This window comes from Piliocolobus tephrosceles, chromosome 5 (genome assembly GCF_002776525.5).
Source record: "Piliocolobus tephrosceles isolate RC106 chromosome 5, ASM277652v3, whole genome shotgun sequence".
NCBI lineage: Eukaryota > Metazoa > Chordata > Mammalia > Primates > Cercopithecidae > Piliocolobus > Piliocolobus tephrosceles.
The window spans coordinates 26,736,924-26,761,798 of record NC_045438.1 but is presented as its reverse complement, the minus strand read 5'-3'; the positions used below and the strand labels follow the sequence as shown (position 1 = coordinate 26,761,798).

The 24,875-nt window shown below is 36.5% G+C and overlaps 1 protein-coding gene across 5 annotated transcripts in view; it reads left to right on the top strand.

The window, feature by feature from the left end:
- The window catches only part of PTPRK (protein tyrosine phosphatase receptor type K), a 555,246-nt gene extending 534,432 nt beyond the window's left edge, over positions 1-20,814 (top strand). For 4 of the 5 annotated variants that reach the window (XM_023230677.2, XM_023230675.2, XM_023230673.2 and 1 more), the window contains 9 exons: positions 3,816-3,970; positions 6,301-6,436; positions 6,692-6,841; positions 8,350-8,523; positions 12,578-12,709; positions 12,848-12,973; positions 15,774-15,937; positions 16,444-16,579; positions 19,316-19,566. In XM_023230677.2, the coding sequence (XP_023086445.1) occupies positions 3,816-3,970; positions 6,301-6,436; positions 6,692-6,841; positions 8,350-8,523; positions 12,578-12,709; positions 12,848-12,973; positions 15,774-15,937; positions 16,444-16,579; positions 19,316-19,369 (1,227 nt within the window). In that variant the 3' untranslated portion in view covers positions 19,370-19,566. Of the gene's footprint in view, positions 1-3,815; positions 3,971-6,300; positions 6,437-6,691; positions 6,842-8,349; positions 8,524-12,577; positions 12,710-12,847; positions 12,974-15,773; positions 15,938-16,443; positions 16,580-19,315 lie in introns of all 5 variants that reach the window. The other variant, XM_023230676.2, reaches the window with a different exon arrangement.
- Positions 20,815-24,875: the final 4,061 nt, after the last annotated feature.

Sequence of the window (24,875 nt, the reverse complement as noted above, 5' to 3'; positions counted from 1 at the left end):
GATCGAGACCATCCTGACTAACACGGTGAAACCCGGTCTCTACTGAAGAATACAAAAAACTAGCCGGTCGGTCGAGGTGGCGGGCGCCTGTGGTCCCAGCTGCTCAGGAAGCTGAGGCAGGAGAAGGAGAATGGCGTAAACCCAGGAGGCGGAGCTTGCAGTGAGCTGAGATCCGGCCACTACACTCCAGCCTGGGCGACAGAGCGGGACTCTGTCTCAAAAAAAAAAAAAAAAAAAAAAAAAAAAAAAAAAAAAAAAAAAAATAAAGTAGCATTATACAGAACAACATAATCATGATTATTGTAGCTATAAAATATGTATGAAAATTTCTTAGACAAGTCAAGTAGAATAAAATAAGCGATTGATATGGGAGATTTCACAGAGATCCATTAAGCTTGATTTAATGAATAACTAGATCATATTATTAAAAGAAAATGTAGAATATGCAGTCTCTTAAGTTCATACAAGTCTTATAAAAATCAGTGATGAACTTAGTAATAAGGAAAATCTGAATACGTAACAAAAAGTTGAGATATTTCCAAATTCCAAGAGAAAGCAATAACAAACCACTGACCCCAGAAATTAGCCTATCAGAAGTCACCAAATCCTCTTCTGAATTGAATGATTTCCTCAAAACTAAAATTATATTGTATAGATCAACAGTTTTATATCAAAATTTACCTCATTATTCTGTAAGAAAAATTTACACCCATAAGTGGTTTCTGTTTTGAAATGTGCTCTGAAATCATGTGAAAAATTGTAACATTGGAAAATCAGGAAAACTAGAATAGAACAAAGGAAAAATTAAATATAAAAAAGAAACAAATGAGAAAAAAGAAGTAAAAACCTTGTTTATTGAAAGCATCAATAAAGTAACTAAACCACTATCAATTCTAAATGAGGTACAATGAAAACAAAATACGCAATATTAGGAAACACAGAGGGTTTATACTTGCCGTTATACTTGCTATTAGAAAAGCTATAGAAAATATTATGTATAAACCTAAAAATATAACTTTTAGTCTAGGACACTGATTTTTTAGCAAATGCTAATTCTCAAAAATTAGATCACAAAGAGTTAGAAGCACGAATAGATGGTAGAAGAAAATAGAATGATTGTTAAACTTTATCATTAAAATTGCGTTGTGGTTTTAAAGTTAAAGTTCCTTTATCCTTTATGAATAGCTAATGTCTATGTTTTAAAAGTTAGCATAATGTACTTGGAATCCTAGGCAAGAGAATCATCCGAGCCCGGAAGGCAGAGGTTGCAGTGAGCCAAGATGGAGCCACTGCTCTCCAGCCTGGACAACAAAGGGAGACACTGTCTAAAAAAAAAAAAAAAAAAAAAAAAAAGAAGAAGAAGAAGATTAGCATAATGGTGATAACAGAATCAGATAACGATAGCATTCTCTGGAGCACTTATTCTCTCTTTCACAATCTCTTCTCTCTTCTCTCTCTTCCCCATGCACACACACATTGCAGACCAGTTTCATTCAAGAACATGAAGACATTCAAAATAAAATATTGAAAATTTGGATCTAGGAGTGAATTAAGAAAATATCACTACATGAGCTATTGTTTTTTCCCTAAGAATGCAAGAAGATTTCAACTGTAGTGGGAGATCTAACAGGATATTTCATTATGTCAGTACATTAAAGGACCAAAACTGTATGACTTTATTAATAGATAAGTGCATTTAATTTTATTTTCAAAATAAATTAGGGAAGTTAAGAGACATCCTAAACCATGATAAAGGTGATTCAACAATACCTAGTAGCAGCCATGTTAAGGAATGAAGAACTAAAGACTATTCGTTTATCATAAAAAACTAGCATAAAGATTATATTACTGCTTCTAGAATCAGGAATGTTATGTGGATAATCAGTATTTAATATTAAACATTTTTGGAAGTTTTAGCATGTGGATAATTAGTGTCACTAATATTAAACATTTTTGGAAGTTTTAGCAAATGAAATAAGGCAGCAAAAGAAATAAACTGTGTAACTACTAGAAAAGACAAATTATTTTAAGATGAAAGGATGTATACCAAGAAAACTACAGATAATATTTTTAAATAGGTTGTATAAATGTTTATTTAAATGATTAAATCTGCATAAATATTCATAAGTTATAGCTTATCTTTATATTAGCGATAAGCAGAAATAAGAAGATATTACTAAATAATCTTTAAAAATAAAAAGTGCCAAACTATCTCAGAATGTATTTAATAAGAATGATACAGTTCCTGGTTGAATAAAAACACAAACGTGTACTTAGGGATACACATAATATGTGAATGAGTGGAGACATGCACCATGTTCCAGAATATGAGAGTACTTGATATTAATAATACTGTATGGATATGATGCAATCCTATTTGGAAAATCGTTGGATTTTTTTTTTTATTATTATTATTTAGAACAAGAAAGGCGGGGGTGTTTTTTTTTTTAACCATATATTTGAAAATCACTCAGAAAAATTTAAAAAAAAACATTAGGGAAATAGGCGCTGATGTATGAAAATGTACTAAAAAGAGCAAATCCTATAAATGTAATAGAAAGATAAAGGGAGCAAGGCCCATCCAGCAACTCTAATAAAAGAATTAATATAGAAGGAGTAAAGTAATACCTAAAATCAGGCCTTGAAACAGTTTTTGACCTTCCTTACTAGAGTTGAAAAGTAGCAAAAGGGGATTTTCCATTGGGGTGATTTCATGGTGATGCTTATCATTGTGATTGTTACAATTATTTGTTCATCCCTGCATGGTGTAGGGCATTGTGCTAGGAATTGGAATTAAGAAAACCTTTAAGAAATGATCACTGACTTCCAAGGTTTTGGTGATACTGGTCTGTATAAGATTGAATCTAAAGATAAACTTTTCCTCAATTTTGTTTATTCCATGTAATGTGTCTCCCTTTTCTGATTGAACAAGTGAGACTGAGAGTTTACAGATAGTTCACAGTAAAATTTAAATTATATAGATTATAGTGGGATTTTGTTTCCTTTTGCTACAAATGTGAGTTCTTAAAAATAAATTCTGCGGTATTTAATCTATACCTTCCAAGCTGTCCTACCTCAATCTGCAGCCTTCTTCTAACACAAAGGAAGGAGAAAACTTTGAAATGTGCATTTATGTAGGGTTCTCTTAAATCAACCCAATGGGAGAGCAGCACAACAGCAGATGCTTCACTTCTTTCGTTTTGTATTTATGTTACTATAGTACTGTGCTGAATTATTTCACAGAGCTAAGAAAAATAGCTTGCCCAAAGAACAGTTTAGCTGCCTGTATATTTTCACAAGCCAATCTAGAGCAGCACTGTCCTGGAAAATCCCTACATGCTATGCTTCAAAACCATTTTCAACATGGATAAGCAAGGCATTAAAATCTCTTTGTGAGGTGAGAAGCTGGAAAGTTGCTTTTATACACCACTTGAGAACTCAATGCGTTGGGTCAATAGAGCTGCATTTTAGCTTTCCCATTTCCTTCTTTTCCCCTAATAATTTAATGTGTTGTCATTTCCAGCAGAAACAAGCTGTCAAAGTAAATAAAATTTACCCAGACTTTTAGAACTGAGCAAGACTTCTAATTTTCTTTCTTTGGCAGTTGTCTGACAATAAAGGTAAGCTCCTAGTCCATGTTAGGCCTTCTTTTTTTTTTTTTTTTTTTTTTTTTTTAATTTAAAGAAAAGGCATAGTCTTTGGTAAAGTTTTATTGTTATCATTGTCAGTTGGGTCTGTACCCATAATTGTGTTTAATGGCTTTATTTTGGCCATTAAAATGGCTTTTGAAAACATTTATTTCCATCTTTGCACAGAGGGCCTACAATGAAATCCGTGAAGTTAAACAGTTCCATTTCACGGGCTGGCCTGACCATGGAGTGCCCTACCATGCTACAGGGCTGCTTTCCTTTATCCGGCGAGTCAAGTTATCCAACCCCCCCAGTGCGGGCCCCATCGTTGTACATTGCAGGTGAGTGGTGGTCCAAATGGTGTTGACTTTATGCAATCAGCTTTTTCTAGAGTGTCAAGACAAGGCTTTTGAGCACAAAAGCTAATGTGTACTTACAAAGTTCCAGCTTGCTTGTATTATAGATAAAGTAAAACAGCAATAAAATAAAAGTTTTCTATAAGTAGTCTATAAAACAGAAATTTAAGAAATACATACATTCATCCTAATGTGTGTAGTGTTATCCACAATTTCAAGTATAGAAACTCTGCCTTTTAGTGGCAACATCTGTGTTTTTTGTTTTTATCACTTTTGCAAATCCCATATTGTATAGAATGCTAGGTTGAAATAGACATTTCTTGGCAATCTAGAAAATTCCCAATAGAATTCCAGCTTTTAAAACTAAATTTCAGACATACAGAGTTACTAAATGGCCTAAATTGCAAGGATTTGTGCTGCAAAACAGCTATTAAAAAAAAAAATCTAAAGACTTCACATTAGAGGACCTTGAAAACTGCATCAGTGAGATTCAGCAAATATGTGCCAAAAAACACGAACATTATATCCAGACTTTCTTCTGATTAGAAACTTCTCTTAAAACAGGCATTTATAGATACTAAAAGCAAATTACATGGCCTCATTTTGAGGTGTGACCAGAAAAATAAGTACTGAATCTGAAAAGCGTTTCCTAAATGATGCTGCATACCATTCTCAAATGCTCTTCCCTCCAAGCTACATAATAGGTTGTACCTAATTATTTTTTGCTATCTGAAAATCCAACCTAGTCAGGGTTTAAATAACCATGTGTAAAAGAGGGGAAAAAAAGCGAGAATGAAATAAAGGTAAGACATCCCATAGGATCAGGATCATGTTTTCATGTACCCTGAAAACAAAAAAAATTCTTCCTTTCAATCCTCTTCATGAAATCTGATGTACTCTTAAATTACATTCCTGTCTCCAACTCTGGGAACAGTGATCGAGAAGATGGTAGGGGACAAAAATAAATAGAGATATCCACAATATGTTTTTGCTTAAATTTCTAAAAGAACAGTGAGTTTAAGAGAAGTGACCGAATCTGGATAACAATGAAATAATGTTACTAGCCTATCTAAGCACTTAGAAAATGAGATAAATGGGTTTTCAATTTAAGGATTTCTTGATTTATCAGAGAGGTTTACTTTCTTATGAATTGCTTGCTTCAGAAGTGCTCCAAGAGTCTCAGATACTCTCTTGAAACAGAAGTGTCATTTTCCACTTACACCGAAGTATCTCTGGACTACAAAGTGAATTCCCCACTCCCCCCAAAAAATCTTTATTTTGTTTTCTCCATTGACTTCTATATATAAAATTGGAGAAACATTCCCCAGGGGCAAAATAATGACACTATATTATGATTAAAGGATACAAAATACAGTGAGATAGAGGAACACATTTTAGTGTTCTATACCACTGGAGGATAAGTCCGGTAAATGATAATGTTTAGTTGGAGAGAGCTAGAAGGAGGATACTGAATGTTCACAACACAAATGATACATGTTTGAGAGGATTCATATGCCCATCACCCTTTTCTGATCACTATATATTATATGTATTGAAATATCACTATGTACCTAAGAATATGTACATTATTATTTGCCAATTAAAGAATAAAATATAATTTTAAAAAATACTTTAGAATTAAATATAGTAAGATAGTGGCTAGCCTTGTGACTTGCTGGGAATCATATTCTACACTTAATAATTCATTTTCCTTTCTCTTCAGATCATGATTCAAATAGTCTTTACACTGTTACTCTCCTCTCTTTATATAACCATCATTCTCTTGCCACCCCCACCATTTGCATTTCCTGTGAATCATGGCTCCTCAGATTTCCCATTTAAAGGTTTGGGAATTAATTTTCTTTTGCCTTGGTATTTACAAGAGGCGAACACAGTGAGTGAGCCAACATTCTCACATTGTTGCCAGAGGACACACAGCTAGATGAATCTAAAAATATTCAATCTGGAGTTAAATTCTGAAGCATGAATCTGCCACTTGATCAATTCTATGAACTTGAAATTATGTGTATTAAATTTACATAAAATGAAAATTGTGAGAGAGGTATGGAATTTAAATAATGTTATTTTCAATTTGAAAATAATTTCAAACTCTTGTTCCAATCTTTAGTTTATACCAAAGCAGATACTCTGCATGAAGTTATTTGTACATTCACAAGCTTTTACACAGCATGGACAAGTGCTGTGCGTTGCACTTTGTTAAATCAATTTGATTCTACCTATCTGACAGTGGAAAAGGTCCTTCTTTAAGGTTATGAAGACTAACATGCATCTTGCAATTTGTTAATTTTTTTCAGTGCTGGTGCTGGACGAACTGGCTGCTACATTGTGATTGACATCATGCTGGACATGGCTGAAAGAGAGGGTGTTGTTGATATCTACAATTGTGTCAAAGCCTTAAGATCTCGACGTATTAACATGGTCCAGACAGAGGTATGTAGATTTACCTGTATGGACATTTTTTTCTTTTTTTGCAAACAAAGAGTAGTTGTCTCTCATATATACTCTACTCAACTGAAAGAGTAGATGCTTTTCATATGTAATCAATGTTAGCTCAGTCATATAGAAAAATATTGGTGTTTTAATTCATATTTCCATATAGAGAAAATTTTCTGTATTCCCTACCTCCGATGACAGAGAAGTGATACTGAAACTAGTACAAAAATTTCTTTTTCATTCTTTTGGTAGGAACAGTACATTTTTATTCATGATGCCATTTTAGAAGCCTGCTTATGTGGAGAAACTGCCATACCTGTCTGTGAATTTAAAGCTGCATATTTTGATATGATTAGAATAGACTCCCAGACTAACTCTTCACATCTCAAGGATGAATTTCAGGTATTAACTGTTTCTAAAACCTCTTTTATGACTTACTACAATTTATTCTGGGTACTAGGAATCCTTTTAAAGAAGGTTTTTCAAGTCAAATTTATAACCTTTGATCCTGTTTTAAATATAATACATATCTCTTTCATTATACATATTGTATAGTCATTTTTCTATTAATGAATTTGTATCTACTATATCCAAAGTGACAAATAAGTTCAGACTTAGGGAAGAGCAAAGGGGAAAGGTATCATAAAAGTCAAAATTAGGCCAGGCACCGTGGCTCACGCCTGTAATCTCAGCACTTTGGGAGGCCGAGGCGGGTGGATCAGGAGGTCAGGAGATCGAGACCATCCTGGCTAACACAGTGAAACCCTGTCTCTACTAAAAATACAAAAAAACGTAGCCGGGCGAGGTGGTGAGCGCCTGTAGTCCCACTACTCAGGAGGCTGAGGCAGGAGAATGGCGTGAACCGGGGAGGCAGAGCTTGCAGTGAGCCAAGATCACATCACTGCACTCTGTGCGGTGACAGAGCGAGACACTGTCTCAAAAGAAAAAGAAAGTCAAAATTAGTGGTGATTTGTGTGTATTTATAGCCTTTTTTCATGCAACCATACAGATTTTGACCTGGTCACTCACAGTGTGATGAGATCAAGCACATTAATTACTACTGAGTCTGGGTTCAGTGGCAGCTCACACCTATAATACTAGCACTTTGGGAAGCCAAGGCAGGTGGATCTTGAGGTCAGCAGTTCGAGACCAGCCTGGCCAACATGGCAAAACCTCATCTCTACAAATAGTACAAAAAATAGCTGGGCGTGGTGGTGCATGTCTGTAGTCCCAGCTACTCAGGAGGTTGAGATGGGAAGATTGCTTGACTCTGGAAGATTACTTAACCCTGGAAGGCTGTGATGAGCCAAGATACCACCACTGCAGTCCAACCTGGGCAAAAGAGCAAGACCCTGTCTTAATAATAATAATAATAATAATAAATGAAGTTTGTAGTAAATACTATTTCAAAACAGCCCTAAATGTTTTCACTGCCCTTGAAACATCTCTGAAGGTGGGTAAAAACAAAATCAAGAGCAGAGACAATTATTTGATTGTTGGTCCAGTGCTCTTTCCAACGTGCCATAGCTTATCTTCAAATATGGCAAGCCCAGATGTTACTACAAATGATACCGTTTCCCACTGTGATGAAGGGTCATCATCATCATCATGGCCTTCCCGATTGTATTTTCTTTGGTTAAGGCAATGCATTTTGAACGTAGCAGTGTTGTTTAGCGTCCCTTTTCCTTTTAAGAAGAGGAGCACAGAACAATGTGTGTCTTGTTTCTTTGTCACTTCTCAGGCCTCATTAACTTTAACTACAAAGTCTATCAGCCTGTCATAGTAGCAAATGCCATTGCCTTGCACAAATCCTTAACTTTCTACTTGGCCTTCTAAAAGCCTGATGGATCTGTGTTACACTGCTAAATGGGTCACACTGTCTTTTAACCTGGGTTCCCTTTTCTTTTTAGACTCTGAATTCAGTCACCCCTCGACTACAAGCTGAAGACTGCAGTATAGCGTGCCTGCCAAGGAACCATGACAAGAACCGTTTCATGGACATGCTGCCACCTGACAGATGTCTGCCTTTTTTAATTACAATTGATGGGGAGAGCAGTAACTACATCAATGCTGCTCTTATGGACGTAAGAGACTGCCCTCTTTGTTAGTGTACAGTGCTGTGTGAAAAGCTACATAATGCAAGTGAACACTGGCTAGTTTTCTTTTCGAGGAAATTAAAATAACCTAAAAAGGAAAAGTGGAAACTTTTATTGAAATATATTTTTTTGGAAAATGATTTTAGATTTTCCCTATAGGGATTCTTAAGAACTATCATTTTTATAGCCTTATTGTAGATTTGGAGCTTAATTGTCAGTTATTATATTCATGTAGTAAATATTGCAGATTATAAATGTCATCTTAATTATTTTCAGAAAAGAAAATCATGCCTTATCTATTTTGAATATGATTAGAAATGAATGTTTTAAATCACAGCATGCCAAATCCTACAAAAATTGTGTTAATTTGGTAAATTTTTATTTCTGACATTTAATGTTTCAGTAATTTATAATCAATTTGTTGGCCATTAATCAATAAAGACTATTATAAGTAACTAGAGAAGGGATGGATGGTATTAGGTTATCATAACGAAAGAACGATCTTGCCCCATTCAAAATCTTAAACTGCAGATTGTTGTAGCCATAGACAAAACAATATGGAAAGAAAGTTTTTTGTTTTAGTTTTTTGTTGTTGTTGTTGTTGTTTTTGAGAGAGTCGCACTCTGTCGCCCAGGCTGGAGTGCAGTGGCATGATCTCAGCTCACTGCAACCTCTGCCTCCCAGGTTCAAGCAATTCTCCTGCCTCAGACTCTCGAGTAACTTGGACTACGGGAGCGTGCCACCACACCTGGCTAATGTTTTTTGTTTGTTGTTGTTTTTGAGACAGAGTTTCGCTCTTGTTGCCCAGGCTAGAGTGCAATGGCACGATCACCGCTCACTGCAACCTCCACTTCCCGTGTTCAAGCTATTCTCCTGCCTTTCCCTCCTAAGTAGCTGGGACTACAGGCATGCACCACCACACCCAGCTAATTTTTTGTATATAGAGAGACGGGGTTTCACCATGTTGGTGAGACTGGTCTTGAACTCCTGACCTCAGGTGATCCACCTGCCTCGGCCTCCCGAAGTGTTGGGATTACTGGCGTAAGCCACCGCACCCGGCCTTTTTTGTATTTTTAGTAGAGAGGAGGTTTCATCACATTGTCTAGGCTGCTTTCAAACTCCTGACCTCATGATCCGGCCACCTCGGCCTCCCAAGGAAAGAAAGTTTTAAATTATGACTTTGGCCACTTTACTTTGATTACCTTAGAAAGAAGCAAGAAAGCTATCAAGGCTTAGAATCTTTTTAAACAGTTTACTGCCTTCATTTCTAGCTTTTGCCCTTTCTCCCATGAAACAATAGCAAGGAGAAATTAGAAGCCACAGTTCATTTCTTTCTGACTATAATCAGGCTTTCTAAGTTGTTGTTCCTATTAAGCCCAAATTCTATTTCTATGAGCAATCTTCACTAGTTACTTTACTCTTTTTGGTGCTGCAAAGTGGAATAGTCTAAAGGCAGGCTTTCATCCTTGCTGTGATCGCTCTTGCCTGTGAAAAGCTGTCATCCTTACTATGATCGGAGTCTTGCCTGGCCATTAATCACACCCACTGAAATCACATTAAATCCTAATTATACCTTTTATTTTTATATTAGGTGTCTGGAAAGGCAAATATAGAGATGGCATACAATACCTTTTCATTTCTGCATCTAAATATGGAATGAAAAAAAGGATGTCTGAACAAGAAAAGGAGAAAATAATATTTAGAAAAGCATTGATGCCTTTGAATTTTTTGCCATTGGTATCTTTGTCAAATTTTTCTCAAATTTCCAGATTGTCGCCTTTTCTTTGTTTTTGTTCTTTTTGAGACAAGGTCTCACTCTGTAGCACAGGCTGGAGTGTCGTGCATGATCACAGCTGACTGCAGCCTCAGTCTCGTGGGCTCAAGTGATCCTCTCTCCTCAGCCTACCAAGTAGCTAGAACTATATGTGTATGCCACCATGCCGAGCTAATTTTTTATTATTATTTTTTGTAAAGATGGGGTCTTGCTTTCTTGTCCAAGCTTGTCTTCTTTTCTGTATGAAGGTTGAACCTTGTAATCCACCTGCTCTTACTGTCTTGTTAATCCCCTGTGATTCAAAAAAGACATTTCATAATTAAAGATGTTCTAGGGATTTAGTGGTGCAAATGAACCCTCGGAGAAGCCCAGGTATACCTTCGGAGAAGTAAAGCTGGTTTGATTTATAAGAATAGGGTTTACTGTTCAACACTTCCTCTTTCTCCCTACCCTTTATTCCCATCATTAGTGTGATACCTTTTTGCCAGGCCTATAAGGGATTAGGAGGTAAGGCCAAGGATTCTGTAATTTCAAAGCCTTACGTATGTTCCTGCATTTAGAGAGGGAAAAAAAAGGAAATTTTCAGTCGTCTTCTCTCTTGTCAGCTCCTCCTCATGCATGTCTCCTCCCCTGTGGCTCAAAAAATGAGTAGATAGCCATCAGTCTGCTTTGACTTATCTTTCCATGGAGCAGACATTTGATTGGAAAGAGAGCTTACTTTCTCCTAACTTTTCTCATTGTATTAGTTCATTCTCACACTGCTAATAAAAACATACTTGAGACTGGGTAATTTATAAAGGAAAGAGGTTTAATTGACTCACAGTTCCACAGGGCTGGGGAGACCTCAGGAACCCTGCAAGTATGGCAGAACGGGAAGCAAACCCGTCCTTCTTCTCGTGGTGGCAGGAAGGGGAAGAAGTGCCAAGCAAAGGGGGAAACCCCTTGCAAAACCATCAGATCTCATGAGAACTCACTCACTATCTGGAGAACAGCATAGTGGAAACTGCCCCCATGATTCAGTTATCTCCACCTGTTCCTGCCCTTGACACGTGGGGTTTATTACAATTCTAGGTGAGATTTGGATGGGGACACAGAGCCAAACAATATCACTCATGAACCTTCATACCTTTCTTAGGAGACCCTCATCCCAGCTGCATGTGTAACTTGGTAAGGTTTTGAGGTCATTTGGAAGTAGCCAGGTAAAGTATTATTGTCATCTACTCAGATTTATCCTGCAGTCTTCAGCCAGTGCTGAATGCCATGGTTAGCGGCATTTCCCCAATGGTGGTAGCATCAGTGAAGTCCAAGAACCAGTTCCTGTTCTGATGTTAAGATTCTTGAAGGACTTAAATAGTAATGTGATACAAATGAGCTACAAGATCATTGAAATTTTTTGTCAGCATTAGGGAACTCTATAATCTACTAATTATTACTATTATTATTGCATAATTAGTTTAATTCAAATAATTAGTTTAATCAAATGACATTGTCCAGGTCAGATAAATATTGTTTTTACTACTTCTCCCTTTGGAAACAGATAATATATTGTGTTCTAATCAAGGAGCACTTGGTAAACAAGGAGCTATCTCCCTGCTTATGTGGGGACAGTAAGTGTATTGTTGTTACTCTTCGGTGCTTCAGTATCTTAAATGGTTGAAACTGTCATTATGACCTTTGATATATGTTAGAAATGCCCAGGAAGCTGTGGAAGGTGGGTTGCCTGCGAGATGTTCAGAATATCCTGGTAGTGTCCACATAATGTAAAAGCACAAGTGTTTGAGCTATTTTTCTTATTTGGAGTGATTTTACTCACACACACATACTATCCAAGTACCCAGATGATTGATAGACATACCAGGGGTTTTGTGCTTGCTTTGCCTTCAGCCTTTCAAAGACTGATTGCGTTTAGAAAATTGAAATAGCACAACAGGTACCTTACAGAGGATGTTAACCTCAGAAGCTCTTTAGTTTCTTCTTTTGTGTTTGTCCTGTATTTACGTCTTTCAGTAAAGCAAAACTTCAGGTATTGACTTGAATTGCTTTGGAGGCATTGAAGTCTTCCACCAAATTGATTCATTACTGTACTAGTTCAGTTCATTCCTGTGGTCTGAATCTCTTTATTCATGGCTTAAGCATCACTCTGGCTCCCTCTGCATGTGAAACTATTACATCATACTGGTCCTACATTGAAGTGTATTGTATCTGTTTGTACAACTGATCATACATTTTGAGTTCTTATGTTTCTCTGTCTACCTTGTTTCTTCACAGAGCTACAGGCAACCAGCTGCTTTCATCGTCACACAATACCCTCTGCCAAACACTGTGAAAGACTTCTGGCGATTAGTGTATGATTATGGCTGTACCTCCATTGTGATGTTAAACGAAGTCGACTTGTCCCAGGTTAATGGCTATGGGTTGCTTTTGTGTACTTATATGCAACTTAATAGAGTAGTAATGAAATGCTAAAATCTGCTTTATACTATCCTAATTAGAAAAAATAATGCTTTTTTTTTTTCTTTCAAAACATTCATCATTTAGGGCTGCCCTCAGTACTGGCCAGAGGAAGGGATGCTACGATATGGCCCCATCCAAGTGGAATGCATGTCTTGTTCAATGGATTGTGATGTGATCAACCGGATTTTTAGGATATGCAATCTAACAAGAGTGAGTCACTATTGGATCCTTTGAGCTGATCTAGAATAGGTCGATCATAACCAAGATGTGGTATGATTTTATTCAGACAACAGGGAGACTAGAATTAATAAGCACTATATTTTCCACCTCAAAGCTGATAACCATCTTATGCCTTAGTACTCGAATAAAAACATAAGAAAGCAGAAATGCTGGAAGCTAGGTTTTTTGGTCAGTCACTAGACTAACATATTCCCTCTGGAAATACAGATTCACTGGCTCAGTCAAGTTGGATAGCCTAGGCCTGGCCTCTGAGTGTATGTAGACTTATCTTAAGGATGACTGCATGTTTTATTAGTATTGACATCCAGCCCAGAAATGGCATGTGATAAAAAAAAAAAATGAAAACATTGCAAAAACAATAATGACAGAAAAGTTATACTGCAGGAGGAAAGAGACATGTTGGATCAACCATTATAGAAGGGTTCCATGTCACTGTTCCAAGTTCATTATTGATTCTCCTACCTGCAATTTCATCTCCCTAAATGTCCCAACCTCTGGCTCTACGCAGATCTAAAGGTAGAATCAGTACTGCTACCGCCATGCCTTTTCCCAGCAGCAAAGTAGTAACTGTATCGTCTTTCCCTCACTCCTCATCTGCTTTCCACTACATGACAAATTAAATCCGGGTGGGGAGGATCTTCAAAAAAAAAAAAGTGCTAATAAAGGCCGGGTGCAGTGACTCACGCCTGTAATGCCAGCACTTTGGGAGGTCAAGGCGAGCAGATCACAAGGTCAGGAGTTCAAGACCAGCCCAGCCAATGTGGTGAAACCCTGTCTCTACTAAAAATACAAAAATTAGCTGGGCGTGATGGTGCATGCCTGTAATCCCAGCTACTCTGGAGGCTGGGGCAGCAGAATCATTTGAACCCGGGAGGCAGAGGTTGCAGTGAGCCGAGATCATGCCACTGCACTCCAGCTTGGCGACAGAGCAAGACTCCATCTCAAAAAAAAAAAAAAGAATTGGAAAAGAAAATATTAGTAACTTTAATGGAATTAAGCTCTTTTTAGAGAGAAAGATTACTCTGTTTTTTAAAGCACCAGCTCTATGGGTGTGTATTATTTTAAGTGTGTGATTAGGATTGTCATGTTTCAGTGTCTCTCATATCAAAATGACTACGTGTGTGTCTGGTTAATAAGTCTATATGTATATAACTGTGAGCAGGGAATGGAATCATATTGACTCCTATTGCTCATTTCAGTGGAGGAAAAAAGGGTAACTTCAATCATTTCATAATATTCATGCATATCTTAGATGTTAATTTAAATGGAATCTCATTATGTCTGCACATCTGTTACATTATGGTTCTAGTAATATTTTAGTTGAAAAAAAACAGAACTGCTGAAGACAGTAAGGCTTGTCTGTTAATTGAGCAGTTTATATGAGAAATATTCTAGGAACAGGAACTGATATGTTATATTTTTGTCAGCATATTTATTTATTTGTTTGCTTACTTATTGAACTGCCTCTGTGTTTGGTATTCTGGTCCTTATTAGTACATGATTTTTTTTTCTGTTCTCACTGTCAGCATTTAGTATATTTAATATATTTCACTGCATCAAATATTTAATATGTACCAACAACAAGTTTGTAGAGTACGAAGTAGGGCTTATCAGCTGCCAAAAGATGCATGGGCCCTTGCCAATCGGATATGATTTACTCATATATTACTTGTTCTTCCTGATATCTATATTTCAAGGTTTAAGGTTTTGATTCATTCTTTCAACAATACTACTTTTGGGGAAGTATTATGCAAAGTTCTACTGATACAGAGTGTAGGAAAAAAAGATTTCCATGTACTTAAGGAATCTTTATGTTTTTCAGGAAGAAAAGCATTACATGAAAATTGTATAATCCTTTTTGTATAAAAGTGATGCATTTTACAGCGAAAGAGTAAAGAATATAGAGTGTTTAACTGAGTGATCTGACATAACTGTGTGATCAGAGATGACCTCTTTGAGATAGTATTTAAGCCAAAATTTAATGAATCAATAGAAATTACTTGGGGTTGAAGTAACCCACTATCCTGGTTTGTCCAGGGCAAGAGCTTTCCCAAGACACACAGGCTTCAGTGCTAAGACCAGAGAAATCCCAGGCCAACCTGGGACAAGTTGGTCATTCTATTTGGGATTGAGAGGAGCAAGCAAGAAAGAAGTATTCAAGGCAAAGGGTACAGTATATGCAAAGTCCCCAAGGCAAGAAGTGACTTGATAAATGGATTAAAAGAAGACCAAGAGAAAATTGAAGAAGGGGGGTGGAGCCAGATCACATAAGTTGTTTTAAGACATGACAACAATTTGGATTTTATGCTAAGATCATTTGAAAGTCATTAAAGCAGGAAATGACAAGATTATATTTGCAGTTCAAAATAATCATGATGCCTACAGTAAGAATGAACTGGAAGGAGATCAAAGTTTATTCAGGGAGCTCAACTAGGAGGTAATTATCAGAACCTGTGACCGGTAGTGTATTGATGGCGGTGGTGATAAAGAGAAAGCAATGAATCTGAAAGTTATTTAGGAAATGTTATCATAGTAATGAATTACTGGATACATAGTGTGAGGGAGCAACAGGTATAAAGGATGATTGCCATGTTTCCTGCTCTTGTCACTTATAATGTTTTTGTAGTACCGTGTACAAATTGAGGATTTATATCAGCTAGACTCAATCCAGTGTAGATGTTATTTGTATTGTAAATTGTATGCACCTTTTACTTTTTTGTAAAAATTGTAGTCCCAGCTTATTTACATAAAAACACTTTTCCCTCTACAGCCACAGGAAGGTTATCTGATGGTGCAACAGTTTCAGTACCTAGGATGGGCTTCTCATCGAGAAGTGCCTGGATCCAAAAGGTCATTCTTGAAACTGATACTGCAGGTGGAAAAGTGGCAGGAGGAATGCGAGGAAGGGGAAGGCCGGACGATTATCCACTGCCTGTGAGTAGGGCAGTGCAGCCTGTCATTCGTAGGGCCTTGGTGCTTATTTTCTCATTTTCAATGTTAAAGACTATCCGACTTGCATCTTATGGACCTCCCATACATGTTATTTTTAAACAGTCTTCCTGTCTCATGAGTCTATAATTAACTACTAAGTTTATTTTGTATATTTTCCAAATATTGATTATTATGTAGTTATATTATTTAAACTCTTTGGAACACTACTCTTAACAACTTCAGATTTACACAGTTTACAAATATATCAGAATCCCAAAGTCTAGATTGCAGCAATCTATGTCTATAGCATATTCCTAAGTATAAGTTGCTGATCTAATTTCATCCTCAAGTTTCCTCCTCTCTGCCTTGTACACATATAAAGCAAAATTAAGACACAAATGGAAAACAATTAAAGCTACAATGTCTTATTTTCCCAAACATATATGATAGTGTGACCTGTGGTCACTTGGTGCTGCTATCTAAAATGCTTGTGCTTTCTTTGCTTTCAGAAATGGTGGCGGGCGAAGTGGCATGTTCTGTGCGATAGGCATCGTTGTTGAAATGGTGAAACGGCAAAACGTTGTCGATGTTTTCCATGCGGTAAAGACACTGAGGAACAGCAAGCCAAACATGGTGGAAGCCCCGGTGAGTCACAGCATCTTAGACTTGGAAGGCATCTTAGAGATTAGTTAGTCATATACCTACTTATTGATTTGACTTCATACACACATAGGGAATCAGATGTGAAAATGAGACGTTGTGGGGACTTTCCTGCCTAATTAATAGATTGCTGAGCACCCCCCTCTACCCACAGACACTTAATCACATATCACATAAGCGAAACTATTTTCATTTCGTTCGGAAATTTGTAGGATTTTTTTTTTTCTGTGATAGCCAAAAAATATTTGCTGCAGTAAACTTTGGTAAATGGTCCTATAAGAAGAATAAATCCTGTATCAAGGCTGTATGTCTAAGGGATATAGGTTTCATAAGTACCTTAGACAGCCAGTATTTTTAAAGGCAACTGAAATTTAGTTTTGTCAATATCTATAATTATTCATTTTCTGATCAAATTATAAATAGTTAAACTATCATTGTTAAGTTTTCAGCTTTTACCAACTTTAGAGGGCAGTTCATATCATGCTGCTTGAGCTTGTCAAGGCTCATGAAGTCAGAACATAGCTTACAAAATAAGAGCTGATAGGTATGTGTGTGTGTGACAGTTCATCTAGGTGAAGCTGTATGCAGAGTAAGAAAGAAAGTTACACTTATCTAACACATTTTACTTCTAACGAGAGGTATCGGTGGGTTACACGTATGTATGTGCATGATGGGATCAGGTAGGGAGCAGCTGTGTAGTGTATGCTCACAGAGAAGTAAACCAGAAAAACCAAGGCATCATTGTTGCTTGCCCTACATTTATCAAGATGATCAGATAACTAGAATGAGCAATTCAATAAACCTTTAAAGTATTTCACCACTTCCTGCTCGTGGATTGCTCACACAAGAGTTGTGTTACTTCCTGAGACAAAATCTGAAGGCTTAGGTTTATACTGTTTCACTTTTGCAAGAGGTACTAGACTTCCACCCTTACTACAGGTGCCCTCAAACTCCTTCTCTACACCGTCTCATTTCCCTGGGTTGTTGCAGCTGTCTACACAAGATTACATTGATTTTGATTGGGGTGCTGGCTGTGGAGATGAGAAAGGGGGAATGAATCGAAGGGATTTTTGAGGGGGAACTCTCAGATCGTCTTAGCAACTGAATGAATAGTGGTGTCTTTAAACTCTTTGCAGTTTGAAGATTTGTTAATGTAAACTGCCTCCATTTTTCAGATCAAGTCTTAAAGTCATCAGTGGGATCACTTTTGACTTCAGAATTCAATGTTTACCTTCAAATTTAACTGACTTCCCACCCTTTTTTAATTAAAAAAAAAAAAAAAATCTATGGTTAAACTCTGCCATTCTGGAACCTTCCAAAAAGTTACTGTTTTCCTTTACATTTGTGTCCCATGAATCCTGAACACTCCGCCCTCTGATTTGTGTTTAATCAGTGTTGATGATTCGTTTAGTGGGCTATGGAGTTGAGCTGACAAGTTTGGTGAGGAGATTTAGAGTGTAGGCAAAATTGCTGGAAACTGCTTAAAGAGACATAACTATTTCTAGGCACATTTTGGTTCCTTGAATGCACTCGCCACAGTGGTAGGTGAATTTGAATCATACCTACTTGGTAAATAGTGTTGGAATGATAAAGACCTCTTAAGGAAAGTTTTATTACCCTAGTTTATTGCTGGAGACACCTGGAACTTCTCTTCCAAAATAATATGCCTTTTAGACTGTTATCCAGCCTGAATTTTACCCACTTGAATGAACTGAGTTGGGAATTTTTAAATGAATTGCGTATTATATGTAATAGTTTATTATATGGTCTCTGAATTTTTCTGAATTCTTATTACGGAGCAAGTCCATAGATGGGCTTAGAGGAAAGGCTGTTTTAACTCAAAAATGTTATTGCCAATATGTTGTCTTAAACATATAAAGGCAGCAGAAATAAATGTTCAGGTATAAGTAGGCTCAAAATTTAAGGACCACTAACCATTCTTGAAAAATTTACTTAAATACTCTAATGGACAAAAACAGTGTCAAAAATTAAGAACTTGAAATTGCATAAATGGCTGTTTACAATGGCTGACTTTTTTTTTCTCAAGGAAATCATCTGAAATATATGGAGAAAAACATTTGCAGTTGATCACCATAGCATTATAAAATAGAGAAAATAATAAAAGCAACTTAATAGTCAAACAATACATATGTTTGATTTTTATGTGGTATTAAAAAATGTTAAATAACATGGAAAAAGAATTGTAACAATGTTAAATTTTAAAAGTTACATTTAAAATTATATTTTGAAGTACACATAGTTATATTTATTCTAAGAAAATTGTTTCAACCATGCACAAAAAGAACTGAGGCAAACAAAGGTGATATTTTAACAATTTCTTCTGATGATAGAATCACAGCTCTTTTTCTCATTCTTTATATTTGTTCAGAATTTGTATATTCTTTAGATTTGTAAAGAATTGTTCTGTAATGATCAAATATTACTATTATAATCAGATAAAAAATTTTAGACATTTAAAAATTGATGGAAAATATGCATCTAAGATAAAATGTCTTTTTAATATAAACTTCCTTTTTCTTAAATGGATCATTAGACTCAAGTATAAAATATGTATGCCTAGATATTAATCTCATATATAGAAAAAATAAATTGTAATCCTTGAGTTATCTAAATTGGTTGTCAAGTTTCATTTGGTAACTGTTATTTAATGTTAGTCTCTTTCTTAACTTTTCTCACTGTTTGTGTTTTGACATCTTTCAGGAGCAATACCGTTTCTGCTATGATGTAGCTTTGGAGTACCTGGAATCATCTTAGTTGGGTGAGACTCTTTAACGTGCATCTATGAAGAAACCTGTTCATCTATTGAGCCAGCAACTGTTGTACCTGTTACACTTGTGCAGAAAGATTTTAATGTGGGGGGTGGGAGACTTTTACATTTGAGAGGTAAAAGTATTTTTCTTATGAAGTTGTGTATCTTAATAAAAAGGACTGAATTAGTTTTTATTACTATATTAAAGCATCAACATTTCATGCCACATAAATTATATTTAATAAGAACCAGATTGAAATGAGAACTTATTGGTGTTTGTACAGTGAACATGCCACCTTTTTTCTCATGGTTTCAGTAGAACAGCTATCATATGTTGCATGAGTTCATACTTTCTACGTGGCATTTTTCTCCCTTTCTAAAATGAAAGCTGATGAATCTTAAAAGGAAGAAGAAAAGAAAAGCTGTGCAAATTCATAGTAAAGTTCATTTTTTATATGTTTCCAGTGTAGCAGATCTCTATATAAATATATAAATATATATAACTGGCTTATTTTCTTTTAATGTGCAATGATGGCTGGATCATTTAAAAAGTTCTTTTTAGAAAATAACATAAGCCAAAGACTCAAGTGTAAATATGTCTATATGGAGAAAGCACATTATATTTATTGGTTACTTACATTCCTTTTTTGATGGCTAAAATACTACCACCACACAATCATCTTTTTTTTTTCTGAAGAAAGCTTTTTCTTTAGCTAAAATCAATTGTAAACGATTTTTGTAGATTATTTTTTGTATGTTTTAGTGTAAGTAGAGGATAAACTTTTTATTCATAAACCAGGAAGCAATGTTCTTTATAGTGATTCTCTTGTGTACATGCTTGTGAATTAAATTTGTGTAAAATCCTTTGGCAATTGGGTCTTTTAATATAGGACCAAATTAAAACATTTTGCTGAAAATGTATAGTTTTTCACAATTTCATTCGGTAAATAATGGTTTGGTGATCATACATAAGAAATGTACACATTAAAAGGCCTTGCTGACAACTTACACAATGTTGAACACAGCCTTTAAGCATCGTTTAAATTTTAAAGGAATTGATTTTTTCAGCCTGTGGCCCAGCACTGGTCAGGAAAACAAGATGGCAACATACATGCTTTCAGGGTCAAATTTTAGCAAACTGTAAACTGTTAGGGTGATAAAATGTTTCTCTTGATGTTTACATGCACAAGCTTTGGATTCTGACTATAAAAAGTGTGAACAAATCAATGCCAGATTCCTGTTTTGTGCATTGTCATGGGATTCTTAAGTGAACATTTCTAAATGTGGTCTTGTTCACATGCTCCATGTAGCTGTAACTTCACGTCATCAGCTTGCAGTTTGTAATTGACTAAAGCATTCCAGTGTCCTCTTTCTAGATTGCCAGCTCATGACATGGTGCTTATAAAGATTTAATTAAAGTAAGAATGAAATAAAGTTTTTATAATTATAACAGTTATTGTTTGTACATCATTTTTTCCTCTTAATGTTCATGCATTCACTACTAAATGAGTAGCTTATTCCTACACTCGTTGATACGAATAGGCCACAAAAACTCTACTCAAAGTAAAACTAATTTCCAACCTCTAGTTTCTTTAATTTTTATTTTCTTAATTGAATGCCAAAATGTCCAGTAGCTGGAAGTGGAAAAGGCAGGGAGATTGACATCATTTTTTGTTTGTTTCTATATTTATCCATGTATGTAACACACATTTTCCATTTATGTATGTCACTATTCATTTATGTAATACACATCTTACTTTTTTCTTATAACCAGCTTGACAAATGGTACTTATCATCCCTATTTTACAGATGATGAAATGGAAGCTAATGAGAAGGTACATGATTTGTCAACAGATTCATTCTTACTTAACAGCTGTCTTTACCGCTAAACACATTGTTTCCCAAATGTCACAAAGATAGACAAAAAAAAAAAAAGAAAATGTGTGACTTTTAAAACAATTCAGGTAAAGCAACCTTTTCCTAGGAAAGCTAATTTTCATTTAGACATGGAGGCATTGAATAAAATATCCACAAACTCACCCGAGATTATTTTTTTTAACCCAGTAATGTTTATTATGTTATCCTATAGAAGATTCTGTTTCACTGTGTGACCCTGACTTCATTTCTACTCATGATTGCACCACACACCAGCAAAATTATCATGAGCACAACTGTCCACAAAGCTCAGAGGTCTATGCGGCCTCTGAAATTCAAAGAACAAGAGTTCTCTTTCTTTGTAACAGGAAATTGAAATATCATGCTTGCTATTGTTTGGGCACCACAGAAGCCACTTCATCAGGAGACAATGGGAGAGGGGTTGCCTGCTGCTCTCAAAACTCATATTCAAAAGTTCATATCTTATACCCTTAAGGGGCTCTGTAAGTAGTCTTGTGCATGACTATGTTCTCCGACAACCCTGGCCGTGTCCCTCTGGGCAGATGTCCTGGTGCTGGCTGGGGATGAGGTCCCCTTCCACTGGCAGAGCTCTACATGCTTTTCATAGTTTAGGGTTTCCTAGTCCTAATTTAGTTATTCCTTAAATGGCTGTCATGTCATTGAATTTTAAAGACCCCCGTCTATAATTATCACTAAGGAAATGTTGGAAATATTTTGGCCAGAGACACACCAGCAACTGGGAATTTTTGAGTTTTAAAATCATTCTTGAAAATAAGTGTTAGCTCTCTTAGAGCTGTCTCCTAGCCTTTTCTAATACTTAGGCTTTGGAGTCTGTATTAGGGTTCTCTAGAGAGACAGAACTAATAGGATAAATATATAAAGGAGTTGTTTATTAAATATAAACTTACATGATCACGAGGTCCCACAATAGACTGTCTGCAAGCTTGAGGAGCAGGAGAGCCAGTCTGAGTCTAAAAACGGAAGAACTTGGAGTCCGATGTTCAAGGGCAGGAAGCATCCAGCACAGGAGAAAGATGTAGGCAGGGAGGTTAGGCCAGTCTTGTCTTTTCACGTTTTTCTGCCTGCTTTATATTTGCTGGCAGCTGATTAGATTGTCCCCACCAGATTAAGGGTGGATCTGCCTTCCCCAGCCCACTGACTCAAATGTTAATCTCTTTTGGTAATACCCTCACAGACACACCCAGGATTAATACTTTGTATCCTTCAATCCAATCAAGTTGACCCTCAGTATTAACCATCAGAGTCTTTAGATAAAGGTGTTGCTGTGTTGCAGCCAAATGATCTGACATTTAAAGATAAACAAAACGGGAGATATTTTTTGCCTGGACATGGAGAGGCCACATGTTTATCTCCACACTGATGTGCTGATGTGCTGATGTACTCATTCAGTCTTCATCTTACCACAAGAATCTCTTGAGTTCCAGGCATTCATGTCGTAAACTTGGAATTCAGACACCAACAGCTGCTCCTTCTCATATCCACTCTGTTCTCAGAAAATGGTGTAAAGGAAGAGGTTCTTGGCATCTGAATTTAATAGATACCAGTAAATACTAAAATGCAGAAGAGCAGCGGCTGGTTGTAGCTCAACTGAAAATATGAGATGGGTAGTCTACTTACTAGCTTTGGAAGACCACCTTTGAGATTTGCCTTTTTTTTTTTTTTTTTTTTTTTGAGATGAAGTGTTGCTCTTGTTGCCCAGGATGGAGTGCAATGGTGCGATCTTGGCTCACTGCAACCTCCACCTCCCATGTTCAGGTGATTCTCCTTCCCCAGCCTCCCAAGTAGCTGGGATTTCAGGCACCTGCCACCACGCCCCACTAATTTTTATATTTTTAGCAGAGATGGGGGTTTGCCATGTTGGCCAGGCTGGTCTCGAACTCCTGACATCAGGGGATCCACCTGCCTCCCAAAGTGCTGGGATTACAGGTGTGAGCCACCACGCCCAGAGATTTGCCTAACTTTCATAGGGGAGTGACAATTGAGCATTTATATTTAATTTCTGTACACTTTGGCAAGCATTCTTTTTAATAACAAAATAGCCAGAAATCAATAATCCATCACATATCCTGGGTGTAATATATAATATTTACCCTATAAAATGTTTCCATAGGCAGAGACTCCACATCCTTCCTAGACTTATTTCAGTGTTTTAGTAAACACCCCTATTTAATGTAGAGTCTGTGTGCCATTTCATTCAACACTAGTGAAGATAGAAGGCAGCTGGCTGTGCCCCCTTAATCATTTCTACTTACATATTATTTCACAGTCTCACAGGTTAGGGAGGTTTGGAGTAAAAGACATATCTGAATTTGTTCACACCTCCAGTCTATTCAAGCAGTCTGCATAGTATTCGAGTATTATTATATCTCTCTGAAACTAAAAGGAAAAGCTCTGTCTTGGGATCTACTTTAAGTAAGCTATAAGTGGCTTTTGGAATATAAATTCTCCAAAAATCAATGGAAATGTGGTAGATATATATGACACTTCTGAACTTCCAGCTTCCTCCAAAGTGAATTGAAATGCTAACCTGGAAGATAACGAACAACACAGAGACCCTGTTGTTACCAAATCCAGAAAGACACCAATAGAGAGTTTCTAAACCACTGAAGCAAACATAGGTCACTATGGAATATCTGAAAGCTCCCTCTTTAATGTTAAGACTATGTTGAAACTAATCAACTACATCAGAATAAATCAGCACTCAATTTTCTGTGTTAGATGTTAAGTATTGTCAATCATTTAATACAATTGGCAAGTCCATCATCATGAGATATTATCTGTCATAAAATGCCTTCCACCTCATGTTCTTTGGGCAGATTTGATTAGTCTTTTAGGTTATATTAGTATTGATTCAGTCAGGAATATGTAGCACTTAGGCCATAAGAATCCAACCCTTGGTATTTAGATGTAATCTCTGCAGTCTATTCACATATAGAATATGAAGAACAGGAATATCTAAATTGAGTCACCAATGACTTCTTATTTTGTTTTCATATTTATTTTATTTTATTTCATTTTATTTCTTGAGATGAAGTCTCACTCCATCTCCCAGGCTGGAGTGCAGTGGCATGATCTCGGCTCACTGCAACCTCTGCCTCATGAGTTGAAGTGATTCTCCTGCCTCAGCCTCCTGAGTAGCTGGGATTACAGGTGTGCACCACCATGCCTGGCTAATTTTTGTATTTTTAGTAGAGACGGGGTTTCACCTTGTTGGCCAGCCTGGTCTCAAACTCCTGACCTCGTGATCCGCCCGCCTTGGCCTCCCAAAGTGCTGGGATTACAGGCGTGAGCCACCATGCCCGGCCTCTTTTCTTAAATAGAAATTAGAATGTACAGATAGGCAAAGGCCATGCATTTAGACGATGCTGCATGGTTGAGTAGTAGTATGTAAATGTATCTGAGAAAGTAGAGAAAAATATGAGTGTCATGGCATCCACCTACTATTTGTTGAGAAAGCAGTGGGAAATTCATGCCTGCAAGACCAGCAGGGACCGTTACTGTGGGAAGTGGGCCATGTATATTTAAGAATGGTCGCTCAGGTCATATTATTACAATGAACATCCTTAGCTTGTGTGTTTCCTAATAGGAATATTT